We start from the raw sequence: 19,494 nt of genomic DNA, 5'->3' as shown, positions 1-19,494 counted from the left end.
TTCCTTCCTTTAAGTGGAGGGAAAAGCTTTAGGCAGTCAAACACTGCTGTTCAGCTAACGGCAGGCAGGCAGAAGATGCGGTAGTGGTTAAGCCTGGACTCGAAGAGCGTACTGCCAAGTAACTTCTACCCGAATAAGACTTCTCACCTGAGCTGCACATACAAATATGTCTTTCTCCTCGTCCCTCTTACAGGAATTCAACCTCATTGATAGAAGAGAACTTGCACCGCTTCAAGAACTGATCGAAAAACTCACCTCGAAGGACAGATAAAAAGAAGAGGATTTCTTGAAGTCACTTGTTTCTTTAAGCAAGCGTGTGGTATTTGTTTTTCGTTCATTTGTTTTTTTTAAAAAACAAAACAAAAACCTGTGCTGTTACTAATGACAGCCAAGATCTACTTTCTGTGCTTTTATTAGGGGAAATCTTTTATCTGTTAGTGACATGTGATAAATAGCTTTTTTTTTTTTTTTGATTGTTGTTATTCATTGTGGAGTTTTAGCAGGTGCTGAGTGTTTATAAAGGAAACATGCTTGGTTGGGGGATTGACTCTGCTGGTGGATGGGTTCTTGTTATCCTGTCAGTGGTAGCCCATTCTCATGAAGTCCCTAAAAGACTTGCTTACATTCTCTAAGTGCCTTGGCAGACTCACTTCTGAGGTGCAAAGCACATACAATACTGAACATTGCTGGAAACAGAAAATACGAACTAACACCCAGGACACTTACTGATACTTGTTTTAGAAAAATATATATATGCTTACACTAAAAAAAAAGCCATAACTTACTGAAATCAATGATCTCCAGCTTTTAATACAAATAGTTGTCTTATTTTTTTAGAGATGAATATAGGATTTTTCAAAAGTAGGTATTTCTTATAAAGAAAAGTGATGGCGGAGTTCTAGTCGCTAAAGCGAAACTACGAAGGCGATGTCAAAATTACAAAGAACCTGTGCTTAGCAAGTAGTTGCATGTCTGTGGCTATTGGTTCTGGCTTTTCATAGTTGCTTTTATTTTTTTAACAGGGAAGCATCAACTTGGGTCAGTCGCTTTTGCTAAGTTTCCTAGCTTTTGCCAAATGAACTCTTAGTTTGCACAAATACACTTAGGGAAAATATTCAATATAAAAAAATGCACTGGGGTAATACTAAGAAAAAATCTGGCTTGAAAAATAACTAGTGAGATGATGTTTGTAAGTTAGGGATAAAAAGCTTGGCTCTGTGGAGGATCTCTGGTGGCCAGTGTTTTCTGTGGCAGGAAATGTATCTTGGAGGGAATATAATAGCATGGACCGCTTTGGATTTACATTAGCACGATGGTGTTCTCCCCCGTTGAAAATTGCGGCCCATCTCCAAGGAACTACAGCAGCTAGGAAAAGTAATAGGAACATACTGGTGAATTTTTAGTGGTTTGTAATTTGGTAAGCGCATCTTCTGTTTGGGAGAAAAACTAGTCAAAATTGGGCCTTCCCCCACCCGGGGTAGGGTCTTTGCCTCTCTAGCCTTGTGTTTTCTGAAACCAGGAATGAGAATCGCCTGTGAGAAGTTAGCCTCTGGGGTGATCCACAGAGGATGACTTGGAAATTGCTGCTGCAGCTGTATCTGTTAGGTTTCCCAGTGCAGAAGCCTGTATGACTGGTTCTCTTGCTCATTTATGGATCTCGTGAAAGCCGTTGTATTTTGGATTCAAAGAAATCTGTATTAGGTTGTGCAACGTGCTATCCCATGGTATCGCTAGTTGCCAAATACAGTATGCTACGTGGCTAACGTTGCCAGGCTTTGCTAGATTGTGAGTCTGCAAAACCACAATTTTTAGGCCCGAATAACATGACGACCTTAACTGACTGGTGTACGTGGGACTGACTGGTGAACCTCTAAAATTTACAGGTGAAGCCAAGGTTAGCAGGCGACAGAAAAGTTGAGCTTACATTTTGTGCGCCTTTGCTTCGCTGGAAACGCTGAGTAAAGTGGAAAACAGTGTGCAGCAGCCCGCAAAATACGTAAGAGGCCATTAGTATAGCTAGCTAACAAATGTCTAAGCACAGTCATAAACATAGACGCATTTGGGAGACTAAAATCACTACTTGTGAGTTAAAATGATGTATTTCAGAAGCATCTGAAGGTTATTGTAAGAACCATGTTATCTTCAATGGAATTAAATTTTCTAGTCTGCTTAAACTGCTTCCTGGAGAAGCAATTTAATGTTTTGTTACCTATATTGTCTCTTTTTCTCCCCCCCCCCCCCCCCCCCCCCCCCCACCGGACTTGAGAACAATTGAGAAAGCCCAGTATTGAGCTAGAAACTGGCATTGTGTGCTTGTTTCGCTGCTGCTTATTTAGAAATGGAAACATGGAGCGTTGCATAGTGAAGAATGGTCATGCAGTGGTGTTCATACTGAATTCAGGTTTGACTACGCTGTTAGAGAGAGAGGCTGCTTGCAAAACGCCTGCAGTTTAGCATTTGTAATTAAGGCAGTCCTTGGTTTCATTGGAAGCTTTGTTACAGTTCAAGAAAATGTAGAATGTGTTTGGCTCCTTTGCAGATGAATGTCATAGCCTGTTGTAATCTGCTCAAAGGACAAGTGAAATTGTCAGTTATCCTTACGTTTGGGCTCCTTTTATGTCATACAGAATTGCCAGGTTTTCTTAATGTGTGGATGTCCAAGGAAAGGACTTTGATACTGTGTTTTTCTTAACACGGAGCGTTGGGATTGGACTGGAGTTCCCACAGTCCACACTGAGTCAAGCTGCTGATGCAAAGAGAGCTTTCCCTCGCATGTTTTAACAAACGTCGAGTTTAAAAAAATGTGGACTAAGGTCTTATCCCTTCTCAGCCATAAGGATCCTGACTCTCCCGTGTGCGTACACGCGTGTGGGAGGATAAGAGGGGAGATGCTCAATGTCCGTTACCTCTTTAGGGAGCTAGGGGTTGGAAAAATATGCCCAAGGCATAAGAAAATTAGAGGCAAAAGCCACCAAGGAGCACGAGCACCATTTCCTTTCCTTTGGCAAGTCGCCTGCGACTGCAGCGTTCACCCCAAAGCTGTCGTGAGTCCTGCTGTTGGGAGGACATACCCGGTCTGGCAGGCATTGGATTTCCCCATGCAATTGTGTTGGCTAGCGGAAGAGTCAGTGCTGTAGCGCCTAAATGCTGCTGTCTGCAGTCGAGCCATGGGCTGAGAGGGAAGAAGGAGCTCCCACGGGCAGAGCATCCCACGCGTGGGGCTGCGCAAGTACCTTCCTGTTGAACAGCTGGAGGAAAAGCGTTCCTGCGGTAGGCACCGTCCTTGTTACGTGCTGTGCGGTACGTTTGACAGTGTAGCCGGGAACGCAGTACTGCTGCGGACTGTGCGCGTCAGTCGTGGTGTCTTAGGAGCTGCGGGATTGTCGGGAGCCGAGTAGCGTACCTGACGGCATGACGGCGTCAGCCTGGTTTGGCAGCGGTAGCTTTGGGTGCGGGGTTGGAGGGCTCTCTTAGTTCAGGACTGAATAACGCAGAAGGCTGCCGGCTTCTCAGAGTTACGGGAGCGGTCAGCGCCCACCTGACCGTGCAAAAGCAGCTGAACTCCCAAATTTGAACTGCACGGTTTTAAACAGGCTCCACTCATGTAGGAAGCTGAATTGAAGAACGCGATCTTGCACACACAGCCCTTTATGCGTGCTGTTATCTGAGGAGAGTTTAGTGACCGAAAATTGCCAGCTACAGAGGCGCAAAGAGCGCTGCAGATGCAGTTTGATATTAAAAATCCTGTAAATTTTCCAAGGAAAACTGCTTTGCTGAGTCAGTGCTGCTCAAGAGGCTGCGTGCGCGCGTTCGCTGTGCTGATAACGCGTCCTGGAGAGGAGCCCTTTAACCGCTGCTAGAGCTCGTGTTATCACATCGCAGCAAGCGAGGAGAGCGAGAATGGCAGAGCCTGCTCCAACGTGCTACATCGCAGATACCCTCCGTTCAGTTTAAAGCTGTCTCATTGGTGTCACGGACCAGCAAGAAACGCAAAGGAAAAATATTTAGAAGTGAGGATTTGCTTGGAGTGGTACCAGTGCAATAGTTCACATTTTTGGTGTACTTCTGCTCTGGAAGGTTGTTTTCATTTGTGTTTTTTTTAAATAACCGGCTCTAGAAGTTCAGAGGCATCTGCTGCAGTTCAGCCCATCAGAACTAGAACGTATTATGTGAAAAAAATTAGTCTTACGTGGATAGTGTGTTTTTTGTATTTAGTAACTGGCAGTAGAAAACACTTTTCCAGAACAGTTTCTAGGCGTGTAATAAAAGCTCGGAGATCATGATTTGCCTGACAGCTGTATGAACACATTGTTTAATTATTCAACACTTGAAAATAACAACATTAAAGATACGTATGCAGTGTTTGGGATTTAGTATCCCTCTGCTGTTAATATTTGCAGCTTTTAATTGTTTTTTGCTTCAACAAGATGCGGGACCAGAAGTTGATGTGTGTTTACACTCTTGAAGTAAGGGCACACTGAAATGTTAATCAAAAGTTGCCACGCTGTACAAATGGAATCTGGATCGAGTGAATGTGTTTATAAAACAGTGCATTCGTTGGGGGGCAGGGGGAGGACAGCCCCTCGCCCCCCCAAATAAACCCCAGAGAAACGAACCCTGAACAAACCCCGCGCCGCTCTAGGCCCACGTTGCAGACGGACTCGGTTACGCGTCGCGAGCGCTTCGAGACAAACAAAATTCAGCTTTGTTGTCACGGGGAGCGGAAGGTGCCGGTGGGGTTACGCGCGGCCGGGCTGCCGGTGCTGGCCGCGGCCTGCCAGCCGAAGGGGGTCCTCAAATCCTCTCGTGTGTGGTGGTTTTCAGCTACCAGCGTATCAGACGGTGCCAGTGATCTGGGTGGTCACTTCAGGAGGTCGTCTGCCTCGAGATGGGACGGGGCAGACTCGGCTACGTTCATCAAGTTCAGCCGCCGTTGCCCGTGTTGACGCTCTTTAGATGGTTGCGGATACGTGATGTTCACAGAAATGGTTTTTCAAGTCTATTAAATTCAAGCCAGGGATAGAAGATAATCATGCAAATAGAAAAGAAAAACGCCACGTTCTGCTGTTGCAGGTAGCTGAACGGTAGAGGAAGGGAGAAAACAGGTTTCAAGGGGCAGGTGGCCCGTCTGCAACTAGGGAGTTTCTTTTACCGCTTACTATGCAATGTAGAGCTTTGAACTTTTGCTTTTACTTTAAGATATAGAGGAGCGCTGTCCTTATTCAGTACTGAGGTACTGAACGCTCTCCTAGTCTCCCTGACACTCATTTAACAGGTAAGGATACCTACTTGCTGCTATGGACTTTCCTAACCTTTCAGATTGTTCCTTTCCGTTTCTCGCCCCCCCCGCCCCTTTCTCTTGAATCACCAGGCACAGTTTTACTCAAAACACATCCTTTTCGGATGGTTGTTCTTGTCCTTGCCCCCCTCTCCCCCCTTCCGACCTGCCAGAGTGCTGTATTACTGTACATAAACCGCCCCGTTAGTTGGACGATTTAAAAAGCTGCAGCGCCAACACCGACCCCTTACTTTTCTTTCACGAGCAGGTTCCCTGTCACACAGAATCTTCTTTCCTTCACGGCTGATACCGGTTGTCTTTTTGCCAAACTGCACTACTAAAACCACTAGCAGTTTTAAGGATGCCTGTCGTCTTTTCCTGGATATCCTCTCTTTTGAGATGAGACTAACATGGGTTATTTTAAGCGTTAAACCTTTTTATTTTCCTGCTTTGCTTACAATTTCCTCATGCCAGGTTAAGATTGCAGCCTAGATAAATAGCGAATTACGTTTTTGCTTGAAGAACCAATTCCCTAAATTGTTCATAGAGAATTGTATTTTTAGGGGAAATTAATTTTTATAGCCACTAAACTATACTCATTATTTTTGTACATTTGCAACTTCTGACATTTTTCAGAGACGTGTCGCGGAGGGAACACTTATTTTCATGGCTGTTTTGCTACTTTGATACGCTGTGGTTGTGTTGCTTAGTACCTAGAAGCACATACCTTGATGCGCAATGGAAGCGAGAGAAGAACGCGATAAAAGTGAATGAGGTTTCAATAAAAGCCCATTTTTGAAGGCAAAAAAAAAAAAAAACAAAACACGAAAGCAACACTAACCTTTCTTCCTCCTTCAGAATCCTAAAATACATGGGAGAAAATGCAGTGTAAAATATAAAATGCAAGATGAGAACCCTTACTGTAAGCTAACTGTGCCAATATCGCTTCAGTTTGTAGTCACTGATGGATATTTTAGTTTTAAATGAGAACATCTTTTGATTAAAAAGAAGTCGAATGTCTGAAAATCTGCAACATGTTCATTTGAGAGTTGTAAATAATGTATACAGATTGTTGTATGTGATGGGACAGAATATTTAAATTCTAGTTTTTTTCAGTAAGAAACTGAAGGCTGTTTATAAGAGAAAATAAATAGCTATGTTTGACCATGATTGTCTTTATTTCCTTCTTGAATTTGTTTCTAAATTATCTTCTACTTGTAGATAGGTATTTTTTTTTCTGTATATTGTACACATATGACCATTACACATGCAAATTAGATTTTTGTAATTGCCTTGTCTGAATTTGTGAATATTTGTATTGCAGGCAGACACAATAGCAATAAAACAACCTGATACCCTTTTCATTTCCTTGTTGCGTGACCTGAATTGAGCCAGTAGGGCTGGCGCTCGGTGTCGGATTGCCGATACCAAGTTGAGTACGGCATTAAGTGCGTCTCGGCGCCGATCCCGGGGTGGTTTTTAAACCTGGTTGCAGCCGCAGCGCTCTGCTGCCTCAGCTCCCCGGCTTCAGGTGAAATACAGACCCTGCTTCGGGCCGTGCCCGGCAGCACAGGCGCCTTTTTCTTTCTTTCTTTCTCCCGAAAGCCTCCTGTGACCCTGACGGCTGCAGCGCGCCGGGTTTCCGACCCTCCCATCCGCATCCGATGCCCTCCGCTCGCACCCGTAGCTCCCAAGCACCCCGTCTAGTGGTAAGTCATCTCTCGCGGGCGGCTGGAAAGAGGTTTCTGCTGTCGGGTTGAAAAGGCGGTGAAAAAAATCGCACTTTATACCCCAGGAGTCCCCAGAAACGGTGTGTTTGGGGGACCGTGCAAGAAGAGTCTCGTCTCGGGTGGCGGCTGCAGCTTGCAGCTGTCGTACGCAGTTTTACATGAGAGCGTGTGTTGGTCGCCGCTGCCTCGCTGCCTGCGCCCATTTCACAGATTTGAGTTTTATTCCCTTTTTAACTTGGTCCTACAAGACTCAAACCGGTCGTACGCTGCGACGGTACGTTGGGAAACGCGTTGTCGGGGATGGGTTTGGTCGCTGTGTGGGGGTGTGGAGGGTTTCCATCATTAACCCTCCAAACAAGCGGCCTTGATCTCCTTTCAGTCCAACCTCGGGGTTGCTTTTAAGGTGTTTCCGGAAGATTTTTAACGGTGGTGGCTGCTCGCGAGCCCCTTTCGGTGGCCTTGGTCCTGCCGTGGCTGCAGGCGAGGACGGCTGTGTTGGGGTGCACAGGGCCGCTTGGCCGTGCGGAGCCGTGGGGAGCCGTTCGGCCGCGGCCGAGAACCGACCAACTCGTGGCAGGAGTGCGGCGCCCTCCCATCGATGCGCTTCTCCTTCCGCAGCTCTGCCTGGATCCGCAGCGCCGGGCTCGACCGCCCGCCCTGCCGCCCGCCCCCCTGGGCGCCCTCCGCCCCTCGCCGCCGCCGCAGGCCGGGGGCCCCTCGCCGCCTTTTGGCCCCGGCCGCCACCCGTACGCCGCCGTCGCCGCCGGTGACGTCCGTCGCGCCCGCCGCGCGCCAAATTCGAAGGCGGGCGCGGAGCCGGGTGGGCGCGAGGCGGAGCGGCCGTTATTTCCGTTGCGGCCGTTGGCGAGGGCGCGCGCGCGCGCTCCTGTCGGCCGCCATGGCCACTCCTCCCAAGCGCGGGCGGCTGGAGGGCAGGATCAAGAAAATCGCCGTGGAGGGCAACATCGGTGAGGCGAGGCGAGGGGGGCCGGGCCGGGCCGGGCCGGGCCGGGCCGGGCCGGGCGGCGGGGAGGCGGCCGGGGGCCTCGGCGGCGCAGCGCTGCCGCCGGGCCGCAGCGGGGCTCCTCCCGCCAGAGCAGCGGGCGGCGGCCGGGGCGCTTCCACAGCGGGTTTTTTTCCCCCCTCATTTTCCTCGCGAACAAGGCTTTCGGTCGGGTCAGGGGAGGTAAGCGAGGTGGGGGCTGTTCCGTGCGAACAAACCAAGCAACGACGGCAGAAACTTCAGCTGACGCCGTGAGAATTCATGCTATAAAAACGACGAGGTCGGGGTGGGGAGCTTTCTATTACACTTATTAACTTATTCGCCTTTTGAAAGATGCATTGAAGTCGTGGCTAAGGCTTCTCCCACACCTTTCCTGGTCGTAGCATGAAACACCTGTGTCAATGCAGACCAGCAGGTCACCCTTGTGCTATCCACTACTCCCCCTAATTAACAAGAGAAGCCTGTTTAACTTTGTAAAGAGCAGAAGAAGCTATGGGCTGTCATAATGTGATATTTCTTCTTTTTCCTTTGGTTGGTTTTTTGTTATTTTTTGGCAAGCAGCTGTGCTGAAAGTGGAGGATAGGAGTTGCCAGGGTGTCACTTTGTTAGTAGGACACCCTTTGGTGGTTGATAGCCAACTGATTGGCCTCTATCAGGTCTAAGCATCTCTTACCAATTAAAAATTTCCTCGCTTTTTTCAGTTGGCGGCAGATTAGTGACTTCCGTGCTGTCGGAAGTAACTCGTAGTGCATCTTTTTACCTTCCTTTGAGAAACCATCGCTTTTGCTTTACGTTTCTTTTGTCATTGCCTTCCCCCCCCTCCTAAAACTTAGGAAGACTGCTGCAACTTCATGCCTGAGACTGGACCACTAAGTACCTTTAAAAATTTAACACTTGGTGTTTTAACTGCGAATGTAAATTTCTAGAGTTTAGCTAATTGATCTGGGCTGAGACTTGTTGCCGTCATTGATTTTTGTTAAATTGGCTATGGGTGTGGTGGGGTACAAAATAAAAAAGAAAACCCCCTGTTGCTCAGTTAATTGACGATATGTGGTACGCAATGGTCTCTGATTCACGCTTGTCACAAAAGTCCACGGGTGTGGGAGACTCAGTTACAGGACTTTAAACCGGAGCTGCATAGTAGTTAAATAACGACACTATCCGTGTTTTTTGACCGCCGTTCTTCCTGAATGGTTTTCTACAGCTGCAGGGAAGTCGACGTTTGTGAATATTCTCAAACAAGCCGATGAGGAATGGGAAGTGGTTCCTGAGCCCGTAGCTAGATGGTGCAATGTTCAGCAAAACTGTGAAGAGGATTGCGAGGTATGGTCACGGAAACCAAGGTGAAGCTTTTAATATAAAAACACCCCAACCAAACCAAAACCAGTCAAATGCTTTTCTAATTTTGGAAAACCAATATATCTGATAGACTAGGTTTTTTAGCAAATAATTGTGATAGCAATGTTTTCGTTGCTCGTTCTCATAATATTTGAGTTCCTGTTTTCTAGTCTGCTGGGTGTATTACAGAATAAATGTTCTTCAACATCAGGATGTAAATTTTAAACGCGGGAAAAGCCTGTTCTATTTTACGTATAAAAGCAAAGGACGGAAATAAGTTAGGCAGAAATTACTTTTAGCAACTGAACTAACGGGGTGAGAGCAGAGCGTTGCCCAGGTGTCCTGGGAGGTGTCCTCTAAAATGCCTAGGAAATAAAGAACTGCTGCTAAATTGTGTCTAGTGGTGGTTTTCCTGTCGTTCTGCTGGCACTCCAGCCGCTGCTGAGCGGCCAAAGTCGTGGCTGCGTAGACAGCTTTTGGTGAACTGTAGTAGATTTTTTAGATCTGGCAAAAAGTACCATGTATTTTCGTTAACTAAATGTAAACTCTTAATGGAGGCGTGTTGTTTCTAACTTTTCCTTAGCTACATTTTTTCAGAGTTAGCTCTTTTTTTTTTTTTTTTTACTTCTTCACGATACTGAAGTCCATCCAAGTACAAAACCAGACCTAAGTCCTTTCTTTTAAGAGCTAAGCTAACAAGCTCGTTTGATAGACTTGAACTTCAAGTTCAAGATTTTTAAGTTGACAGTGGTGGGTTGACCCCAGACAGCGTATGATTCCTGAAATTAGTCAGGAAACACTTAAAAAAATGTTCCTGAAGACAAGACCGTGCTCCGTGCGCTAAGGTGTTCGCGCATGTGTCTGCCCGTCTCCCTTGCGGTCTTGTGTGCATTGTCAGTAGCCTGTAATGTTCTCCTTGCCGTTGGCCAGTTCACGCAGGAACAGCAGCAGCTGCCGTCTTGCTTGTAGTAAGAATATTGCACAGCCTGAACAACAGGGCTTGGGCTATTTTTACCCGTTCTCTTTTCTCAGAAAAGTTATCAGCATTCAAGATCTTGATGATTGCTTTTTTGGTATCGTTTAATACCAAAAAGTAGATTTTCACTTTTCCATCTTTAATAAAGTTGGTACTTTGTCCCACCGTACCCGGGGGGGCGGGGAAGGTTGGGTAAGGTCATTTTTACGTCTGTGCGTGTTCATAGCAACACGTGTGTCTTACTGCTTTTGTAGCTGTTAGTTCTTATGGAAGTTGCACCTGAAATACTTGAAGTGGTGTAGTACTGTGCTTTTTAATACAGTGGTGTTCGAGGATATTGGAATCTTTTCCAGAGGATAGTTCTGCCGAAAGCGCTGTGCATGCAGCCACCTCCTTTTGGAGGCTTACCAAGTTCAGCGCTGTGGGTATTGCTCCTGTGTGCCGCTTGGCCTCAGTGTCAGAGGGTGGTGTTGGGCATGGTGGCTTCGCTAGCGTAGGTATGGTTGCAAGGAATTGGAGATGAGGATGAAACCTGGAATTCCAGAATCTTAATTGCTATCACCTAGGCGTTGATCTCTCTCTCTAGATTTTGGAAAATATGTCAACATTTGGATTTGGTGTTAAGATGGCAAAAAGATTCAGGCAGAAGCAGTCCTCTTGGTAGGCTGTGTTTTCTAGTAAATCTGAGGCGCGGCTTTCCGTTTCCGTGAGCTGTAGCGGCTGTCTTGAGGTGTTTGAGCTCCCTCGCGGGCTGAGGGTGATCTTTGGCCCGGAGTCTGTTTTGAGCCTCCCAGGTAAGATGAGGGCGTAGTCACAGCAGCTGGGACCGTAGGAACCGTAATTAATGGAAAACCGCAATGAGCCCCACTTGAAGCTCACACCTGTCAAAGGAGCATGGATTTTTCTACAATGTTGCTGACTTTTTGTACTGATAGGATGCTGTTGTTTTATTAAAGCTTGTAAGTAGCGATCAAAGTCTTTCGGTACTTGAGCATTTTGACATTGTAGATTGCAGAGAGCTGCTTATTCAGCTCAGTGCCATAGGAGGAATAACATTACCGGCATTTATGCCTTGTGTTCCAAATAGGGTTGAGAGGTAAATGATGCAATTGTAAACCTGAAATAAAGGCTGAGCAGCTTAACGTAGCAGAGCAATTCTGTTTTACCTTAATCGTCCACCTTCTCAACTTAAAGGGTCTCTGTTTTTGTTTAAAACCAGGAGCTGACGGCATCACAGAAGGGTGGCAGAAATGTGCTTCGGATGATGTACGAGAAACCAGAGAGGTGGGCTTTCACTTTCCAGGCATACGCATGTCTGAGCCGGATCCGGGCTCAGCTCAGATCCCTTGATGGCAAACTCAGGGAGGCGGAGAATCCTGTGGTCTTCTTTGAGCGATCTGTCTACAGCGACAGGTATGTTGGACTGAAGTCCTTAAAGGGAAGATCAACGTTCTCTGAAGTAAAATGTATAAATAAAAAGAAAGCAGGGCGTGACTGAGTTGTGCCTCCTTTTGTCCTATATTTTGATACCGGTCAATCACAAGAATCTCAATGAGTGGTTTGTTATCTTCCTCTCATTGGTGTTGACAGCAAAGTAAAATTACTGGTTTGAGGGTTTATAGTTTTGTTGTACAAGTTTTCTCATGCTTGGTGGGTAGGTTTTTTACGGTGTGTGCATGAACGTTTCCCTTCAGAGAGAAGAGGGGAGTAGGAATCAAGAAGAGTCAAGAGCAATTTCTTTCTTTGTCACTTAGTCTTGTTTTCTGTTATGCTTTGTGAAACAGGTGTAGCTATTGCATATCGCCGTACCCGGTGTTTCTGGATTCAGAAGGTTAGATTTGACAACCAAATCCCATAACGTAATCCTTAGGGGTTCACCGTGTTCTAATGTATTGTAAATAAAGGACCACGGTGTGCAAACCAGTAGTTGTTTGTAGCTTATTCCTGAACAGACACCTGAGCTGCAGACGTTACGGGTTTTTGTGGATGCTGCAATGGGCCACTGCGGTGGACATAGTTATGGGACGAGGACAGCAGCTGTTTATTTCCAGTCCAAGCGTGCATCCAAGAAGTTACAGCATTACTATGCTCAGCTGCTTTTCTACTTACTGTGCGGTACTTCTGGCAAACAAAGCGATAACTGTGTTCAAGCTAATTCTTGTTTACGTGTTCACAGATACATCTTTGCAGCTAATCTATATGAGTCTGATTGCATGAACGAAACTGAATGGACTATTTACCAAGACTGGCATGACTGGATGAATAAGCAGTTTGGTCCAAGCCTGGCGCTGGATGGCATCATTTATCTCAGAGCCACTCCTGAGGTGAGGAATAAAAATCTATGACTGCACGGAGAACGAGAGTACGCATTCTATGCCTTGCCTGTACAATTTGATCTTTGTCTATGCTTCCACAGTATTTTTTTTTCCTAAAAAAATATAGGGGTTAACTACGATTCTAGACCTTTTTTATGATAAGAGAATAATATGCTTGCAGTCAACTCCAGTAAGGTCACAATTGTGTGTCGTTGCCTGTCGCTGTATCTGTGTTTTAAGGATTGCTTTGAATGTCCTAGGCAAGGAAACAGTTGAGAAATCCTCCTTGAAATGTGATCTTCTCAAGGTCTTGAGCTGCCCTTATCTTTCACTGCAAGAGTCCTAAAGATGAGAGTTCAGTTCAGAGTGTAGTGTTCCCCTGAAGACTATAATACTTGAGTTATGACTAATACAGTCTGGAAATACTTGAAAAAAGAATGTTCTTTCAAATGTAGCCTGTGTATTTTTAAACAAAATGTGATGAAAATGATTTTCTAATTATAAAAACAGAATATATAACAAACACACAATAAAATGCCACTGGAAGTGGAAAAAAAAAAAAAAGGCAAGGACAGGCTAGCTGTAGGTACATTGCTGTGATGGGTATAACAATTTATAGGTCATCTCACAGCTGTCTTGGCCCTTGCAGCTGGAGCAACGGAGCCTAGCCAGATGAATGCCCCTATTGTACGTGAGGCTTTATGACAGTGCTTTGATCTTTGGGTGTCTAAGACTTTTTACAAGGAGAGAACAATATAATGAATGTACCTTTTGAGTATGACACTGACGTGAACAAGACAAAACCCTGAGACTTCAGAAGAGCTCTAATTGCGGTAACTTAGAGGTCACTTCCATACTTCCCTACTTCTGACTTGGATGCTTTCACCTTTGTTGTTGTTGCAAACAGCTGTGTAATGTAACACGGCAGAGTTTTTCTGAGGGCTTTTTTACTAGGCTTGCTATTGAGGGCTTTATTTTTCTCTTAAAGTCAAGAACATATGTTTAAATGACGAAGTACGCCAGTTTTAAACAGTTTTGATTGACTTGTTATTGAGGCTTTGGATGTGTTCAGGACAGGAACAAATGATTTGCCACATATGAAAACTGGGTTCCTAAGAGCCAGAAATACATCATGAGATTTTGAAACGCCTGTCTCTAGTGTCAAAGGGCTATTCCTGTGCTCTCTTCATGCAATACACTGGTACCTCTTCTTCCAATAAAGAGCTTATTTGAGACCTTTCCTTGTAGCGGAGAAACGATGTGATGCATTTCCTTGGGTCCTTCTTGGATTTTGTGTGTGGTCTGTGGGCTCCATCAGCTGAACATGGCATAATGTTTCTGTGCTCGTAAGACAGTTAACAAGTTGAATATTCATCTTTGGCAAAGAGTGGCATACTGAGCGCAGTAGGAAGGGTTGGCAAAAAAAACTTCAGCAAACTAGACTTCCTCTGTAGGTCTGCAAAAACAACCAATTTTTTTTTTTTAAATATTTTTTGCCTTTAGAAATGCTTGAATAGGATTTACTTGCGTGGAAGAGATGAAGAGCAAGAAATTCCCATTGAATATCTGGAGAAGCTTCACTACAAACATGAAAGCTGGCTCCAGCATAGGACGCTGCGGTAAGGTTTGTTTAATGGTTACTTAAAGAGCGATAAATCTTTGTAAGGATGTTCCATAATGCATTTTCCACCAGTGAAACATCAGCTTTTCCTAAGATAGGTAAAGTTAAACTCCAGGAATATTTCTATCTGTACTTCCTTAGTAGTACTGGATTTACAGCATGTTCATTATTGCTAGGACGTGCAACGTGCCTTCAGTTCTGCCCATATAGAGCTCTGAATAGCGGAGGATTCAGCTGAACTAATTTTAATACGCAGTTGCATTTAACGTTGGGTGCCGAGGGAACAAAATGTTCAAGAAGCAATAATATATCCTAGGAGCCGCACTGTAAATTTGAGCTGCTTTATATTCACAATTCATGGCTGTAATTTATATATGCAGCTCTTGTCATGGGATTCTTAACAATGAAAATGCTGACAGAGACTGGAATGATGCGTACTTTTTCAGGCAGTAATATTTTCTTTGTTCCTATCTCAATACAGAACGGATTTCGAATACCTACAGGAAATACCTATTTTAACGTTAGATGTTAATGAAGACTTCAAAGGCAAAAAGGACAGATACGATCACATGACTGAAAAGGTAAAATTTCACAAGCAGAACCAACTGATGATTTAGGTTTATTGCCAACACGTCAAAATGAATTCAGGGTGCTTCTCGCCTCTCCAAGTATAGCATTCTTTGAAGTCAGACTAGACTGAGAACCTATGTTTCTTCATGCTATATCGTATATTAATTTTTCATTAAAAAAAAAAAATAAAGAAAAAAAAGAGGGGGGAAGGAAATATTCCAGGCTTGTTTGAGAAGACTTTCACAAGTAGCTTTGTTTGCAAATATAATTTCTAATTTAAATAACCCTCAGCTGTTTCAAAGAACTGTTATGTGCTACGTCCTGCTTCTAGCATTGTGCAGGTGTCCTAAGAAATGTGATGAGGGTAGCTGTTGAGAGAGAGAAAGAAGGGTACGCAGGTCCGAGTTGGATGTCTGGGGCGAAGTCATCCTGTAGTAGGTGTGAAGGTGTCAAAGCTACAGTGCTAGTCAATAAAGAATTTCGGTTCCAGGTACCATGAAAATACAGCACAAAAGCGTTAGAATGGAAAATGGAAGGATGAGTTGACTAAACCTGCGGCTGAGTTTGGATCCGAAGCAGTGAGCCGATGGCGAACTACTTGAGGTTTTGCAGATATTTCTAGCTGAACGGAAGTCAGTATGGGCTGTCCTCTCTCCTGGTTAGCGTGTCACAGCGAAGGGCAGTACAGCTAATGCAAATAGGGATCCTTTGCTCTCAAAAGATACTGCACTGTCTAATCACCCTTCTAAAAGATTTAAGTCATGGACTTACATTCAGATAATGAATAGTTTTCTAGCCTGCTGCAATACTGCTTATTTTTAGTCTTGTTTATTAAATGGGCACTATCGTGAAAGCTGCTTTTTTCAGTTGTGTCGATTGATGTGTTCTTCAAAATCCTGCTCAAAAGCAGTGGTCTGAAACTTCAGGGAGTGCTTTTCAAACGTAGCTTTTTATTTTGTTCAGGAAGTAATGCCGAATGTATATCAGAAGTGTATTTTAGTTTTATATGAAGGCGTGGAAAAACATGTCTATTTGATATTAAAAGAATTCAAGTTGAGATTTCGATTTGCATTAAGAAGATGTAATCCTTAGCATGAAAAGGTGTAATATATCTTTTAAAGCTAGGCCAAGCTGTCAACATGGTAACTGCGCAGGTGTCTGGTATTTGAATCGTGATGAGGCTCAGCTGAGGACAACTTGACTTGTATTTGAGTAGTTGGAATGAGTTACAGACCTTAGTAATGGTATGTGCACGCTTTTCTGGTCTTTGGAAGGAAATTGTTTACCTCATCAGAAAAGCAGCTTTGTCCTTTGATTCTCACTGAGAAGCAGAACTGTTCACCTGGTGAAAACCAGCCTTCATCGTATTTGCTTTTTGAAAGCTTCTTAGTTGATGGAATGATTGGACGTGGCAGCTGCGGAGTGAATATGCTTGCCGCCTGCACCGTGAGATAAGGCCAAGCTCAGGCACCTCAGCAGGGATTTCGGAGGAGTTTCCTCCCGTGTAGCTGTCGGGTTGCGTGGGAACAGCCGAAGCCCTGCGTTGGCCTTATTTTTTGGCATTTCCTAACTGAAGTCCCAGAACTGCTACACTCTTTATGAGGCTGGGTGCTTTGGCCTTTCGTGTATGCGTGTGTCCAGTGGGCACCCAAAACCTGTATGCTTCCTTCTCGCCTCCGTTGCGATGCTCGCTTTCAGAGACCGGTCCTGAAACGATGCCTGGCGTGTAAATCGTGATAAGGTTCGCCATGCAGTATTCCCGTTGCTACTTTCTGAAGTGGAGGGTGGCTTTCTCGTGATAGCTTTCAATTTAGAGTATTGGCACAGTTACGTGTTCCCTTCTCCATGTGAAGGGATTTGACCTCTTTTTTTCCCTTTTCCCCTGCCTCCTTGAGCCCTGAGCTAGGAAGGGAAGGGTCACAGCTGGAGAATGTGATCCAAGATGTGTTTCCTTTCCACATCAAGAATTTGGACAGAGCGTTTACAGATGCGCTCTGTGCATGAGAGCCTCTGCCAAAAGAACAACACCATGCTCTCTGGTGAATCGTCGGTTCCTTTCTATGCAGCGGGCTAGCTTGAGCGGACAGAGAGGAAAATGCTCCCAGTTCAGACTGTATGACAGCGTGGCTGCTAGGATGCTGTTGAAACTGGAAGATGGGAGTTTTGTGCCTAGAGCCTGTATTCCTTGCGTCTTGTATGCGCTGGGTGGTTGTATTTTTAAAAAGGTGGCCTGGCCCTTGCTGCTGCCTCTTGCTACTCCTACGCTTTAAAGGGAGGGAGTAATTACTCTGCTGCTTTTGGGGAGGGGGAGTGGACGCAACAAAAAGGCACGCATATCTGGGGCAAGAACGTTCTCAGCTCGTTGTTCGCCTGCAACCTTTGGTATTTAAGACATCCTGAAGTGACCACACTTAGAGGCGTAATGCTAGCCCGCTGCTTGGCACGCTGCCTGTGTCGGATCCAGTTCTCGTGCAGTTGCAGGGATTATTTGAGGTGCTGCACTGGGTCTTGGTGCTCTGCGTAGGATCAGGGACTTCCGACTCGGTGTCCTGGATAGCATTCTTTGGGCCGGAACTCCGCTGTTGATTCCTAGGTAGCTGTAGCTCTTTGAGCCACTCTTCAAATACTGGGAATAGAGTTCAACAGTAGCTGAAATATTTATGGCGTTGCTCTACAGTATCGGATTTTTTTCAGCTATTATGGTTTTGCTAGGTATTGTTTTATTACTTACTTGCCAGCCACAAATTCCAAGTAACATACTCGTTAGATGCTCTGGCTTGTTCATTGACGTTAATTACGACTGCTGTTCTGGTAGTGGGTGTGACTCGGTGTTTTCCAAATGACAGATCTTTCGAGGTGGTCATTATCTTCCTCGTGCTTAGCTTAGACCTGCATTTGAGAGAATTCCTTTGCGATGCAGGGCTGTAGTTTAGGACCCCGGGAGGAATGAGCGTCATGGCAATGCGTCTCTCTCCGCACCTGCTAAATTACAGGTACCGTGGCTGAAGAAGTTCTTGATGGACAAGAAACTGCATAGCCGAGCCTAAGATTATTTTTCCCAGTTCCCGTTTCTGTAGGTAGTAGTAAAGCATAAAGCAATGGAGAGGCAAATGTAGTTGCTGTGTGTTTCTGTTGCTAAATACTTGGTTTGATTGACAATATTTGTTTCTTTTTGCAGGTCAAAGAATTTTTGAGCACCTTATAATCCTCTTTGAAGCACAGGCAGAGTCAAACTGTTCCAAACATCTGTGCGATCAAAGTCTGAAGTACAACTTCTGCTTTTATAGAAGGCCTCTGGAGAGGCAGGACTCAATCCTGTTGATTTAATTGTGAGGAACAAACAAAGTTTGTGAATAGGGAAATGATTAAATAAATCCGTAGGTCTGTTCAGGGTTATATTAAGTAACACATGCAAATTCTGAAGATACCAGAACACTGGGAGTTACCAAATACTGCACATCTTTCCAGTCAGACCAATAAGTTCTTCTGGAGCATCTTATTGTATTTTTTTAATTTATTTTCTGCCCAGTAGCTATTTAATTTTCAAGAAGGTAGTGTTTTTTTAGATCTCTTGAGCTTTTTTTTTTTTAGTGGAATTGATTTGTAATGGATGTCTCGTTGTTCTGAGGAAGAAAAAAGTAAAAACCATTCTTGCTGGTGAGGGAATTTTAATATAACCTGGATTTTTATATTGTAAGGTATAAAAAAATGTTTTCTGACAATTTTGATAGATGAAATTCTTTGCAGAAGACACTGAATTAAAACAAATCCACAGATGGCTGAAATTCTGCAGATATCGAATTAGTTTTTATATCTGTTTTCATTGTGCACTGCAAATTAGGATATTAAGAGGCTTTCCATCCTTTACCATGTTTGCGTTTTTGTGGGTTTTTTCCTTTTAATTTTTTTTAAGGTTGTAATACAACAGAACTGTTTTTTGTTGTTGGTTAGTCCTCTTTTCCCGTAGAAGAGTATGTTTGCTTGACGGGTACTGTAAAAGGAAGAAGAAAACTTTGCAAATGGCCTCCATCTGTAAATGACATGTTTCTAAACATTTCCTTAATCGCGTTTTGGATGTCAGAGGTGGCTTCCTGCTTTTGTTCCAGCTTCTCCGTTTGTTAATTGGGCCTCCTGGGTGCTTATACAAGATACTGCAACATTTCAAGTAGGCTCTCCTTTCTCATCTTCTGGTAGTAAGAAGGGGAGACCTTTGTGGAGTAGCTGCTATTTTAGTGCATTTTGTTTTATTAACTGAGCCACGTTTGTTTCAGGTGCTGAAAATACACAGGGTACACATCTCGAATACGGTGTCTTACCAGCTGCTTTGTAATGCTTCAAACACTTCTGAACGATTGCACACTTGGCTGTTGAATGCAAAATTTTATTGTACGGCATTTTCTTGTCTGCTGTGGTGCCTGTGTTACCTGCTAATTTGAGACGAATTTTCTTTGTGGTTGGAATTGTGCTGGCGTTCTCTAACTGTTGACTGAAAAATAAAAGTGCTTGGAAAGACTTTTTCAATGCTTGATAGTGTCGGCTCCCTGGTCTCATAAAAGAAATCAAGTTGCAGATGGCTGGTACGTAATACTAGTACGACGGATGAATTTAAGGTTATGTACGCTCGGCGCGTTTGGCGTACAAGTTCTCTAAGATTTCTGAAACG

General features: G+C 44.5%; 2 protein-coding genes across 4 annotated transcripts in view; both read left to right on the top strand.

Moving 5' to 3' along the window:
• The window catches only part of MOB1B (MOB kinase activator 1B), a 44,240-nt gene extending 37,600 nt beyond the window's left edge, over positions 1 to 6,640 (top strand). For both annotated transcript variants that reach the window (XM_082315609.1, XM_082315608.1), the window contains exon 6: positions 194 to 6,640. In XM_082315609.1, coding sequence (XP_082171735.1) covers positions 194 to 271 — 78 coding nt within the window. In that variant the 3' untranslated portion in view covers positions 272 to 6,640. The remainder of the gene's footprint in view (positions 1 to 193) is intronic.
• A 176-nt stretch (positions 6,641 to 6,816) lies between these two features.
• Positions 6,817 to 19,139, top strand: DCK (deoxycytidine kinase). 2 transcript variants are annotated; one of them, XM_082315606.1, is made up of 7 exons: positions 7,875 to 7,976; positions 9,216 to 9,334; positions 11,545 to 11,738; positions 12,502 to 12,649; positions 14,144 to 14,259; positions 14,743 to 14,842; positions 18,010 to 19,139. In XM_082315606.1, the coding sequence occupies exons 1-7, from the start codon at positions 7,907 to 7,909 to the stop codon at positions 18,034 to 18,036; spliced, it is 774 nt and encodes a 257-aa protein (XP_082171732.1). In that variant the 5' UTR covers positions 7,875 to 7,906; the 3' UTR covers positions 18,037 to 19,139. The 2 variants fall into 2 exon arrangements, with proteins under 2 accessions (XP_082171733.1, XP_082171732.1); XM_082315607.1 differs by lacking the exons at positions 7,875 to 7,976; positions 9,216 to 9,334 and adding an exon at positions 6,817 to 6,987.
• The last annotated feature ends 355 nt before the right edge of the window (positions 19,140 to 19,494 follow it).

This window comes from Platalea leucorodia (assembly GCF_965183815.1).
Source record: "Platalea leucorodia genome assembly, chromosome: 6".
Taxonomy (NCBI): Eukaryota; Metazoa; Chordata; class Aves; order Pelecaniformes; family Threskiornithidae; genus Platalea; species Platalea leucorodia.
The sequence above is the reverse complement of the archived record's forward strand: the minus strand, read 5'-3'. Positions and strand labels throughout refer to the sequence as shown.

Coding starts and splice junctions, on each gene's coding strand:
- DCK (XM_082315606.1), top strand. CDS start 7,907: ATGGCCACTCCTCCCAAGCGCGGGCGGCTGGAGGGCAGGATCAAGAAA. Junction 9,335..11,544: donor ACTGTGAAGAGGATTGCGAG/GTATGGTCACGG, acceptor GTTTAAAACCAG/GAGCTGACGGCATCACAGAA. Junction 14,843..18,009: donor ACGATCACATGACTGAAAAG/GTAAAATTTCAC, acceptor TTCTTTTTGCAG/GTCAAAGAATTTTTGAGCAC.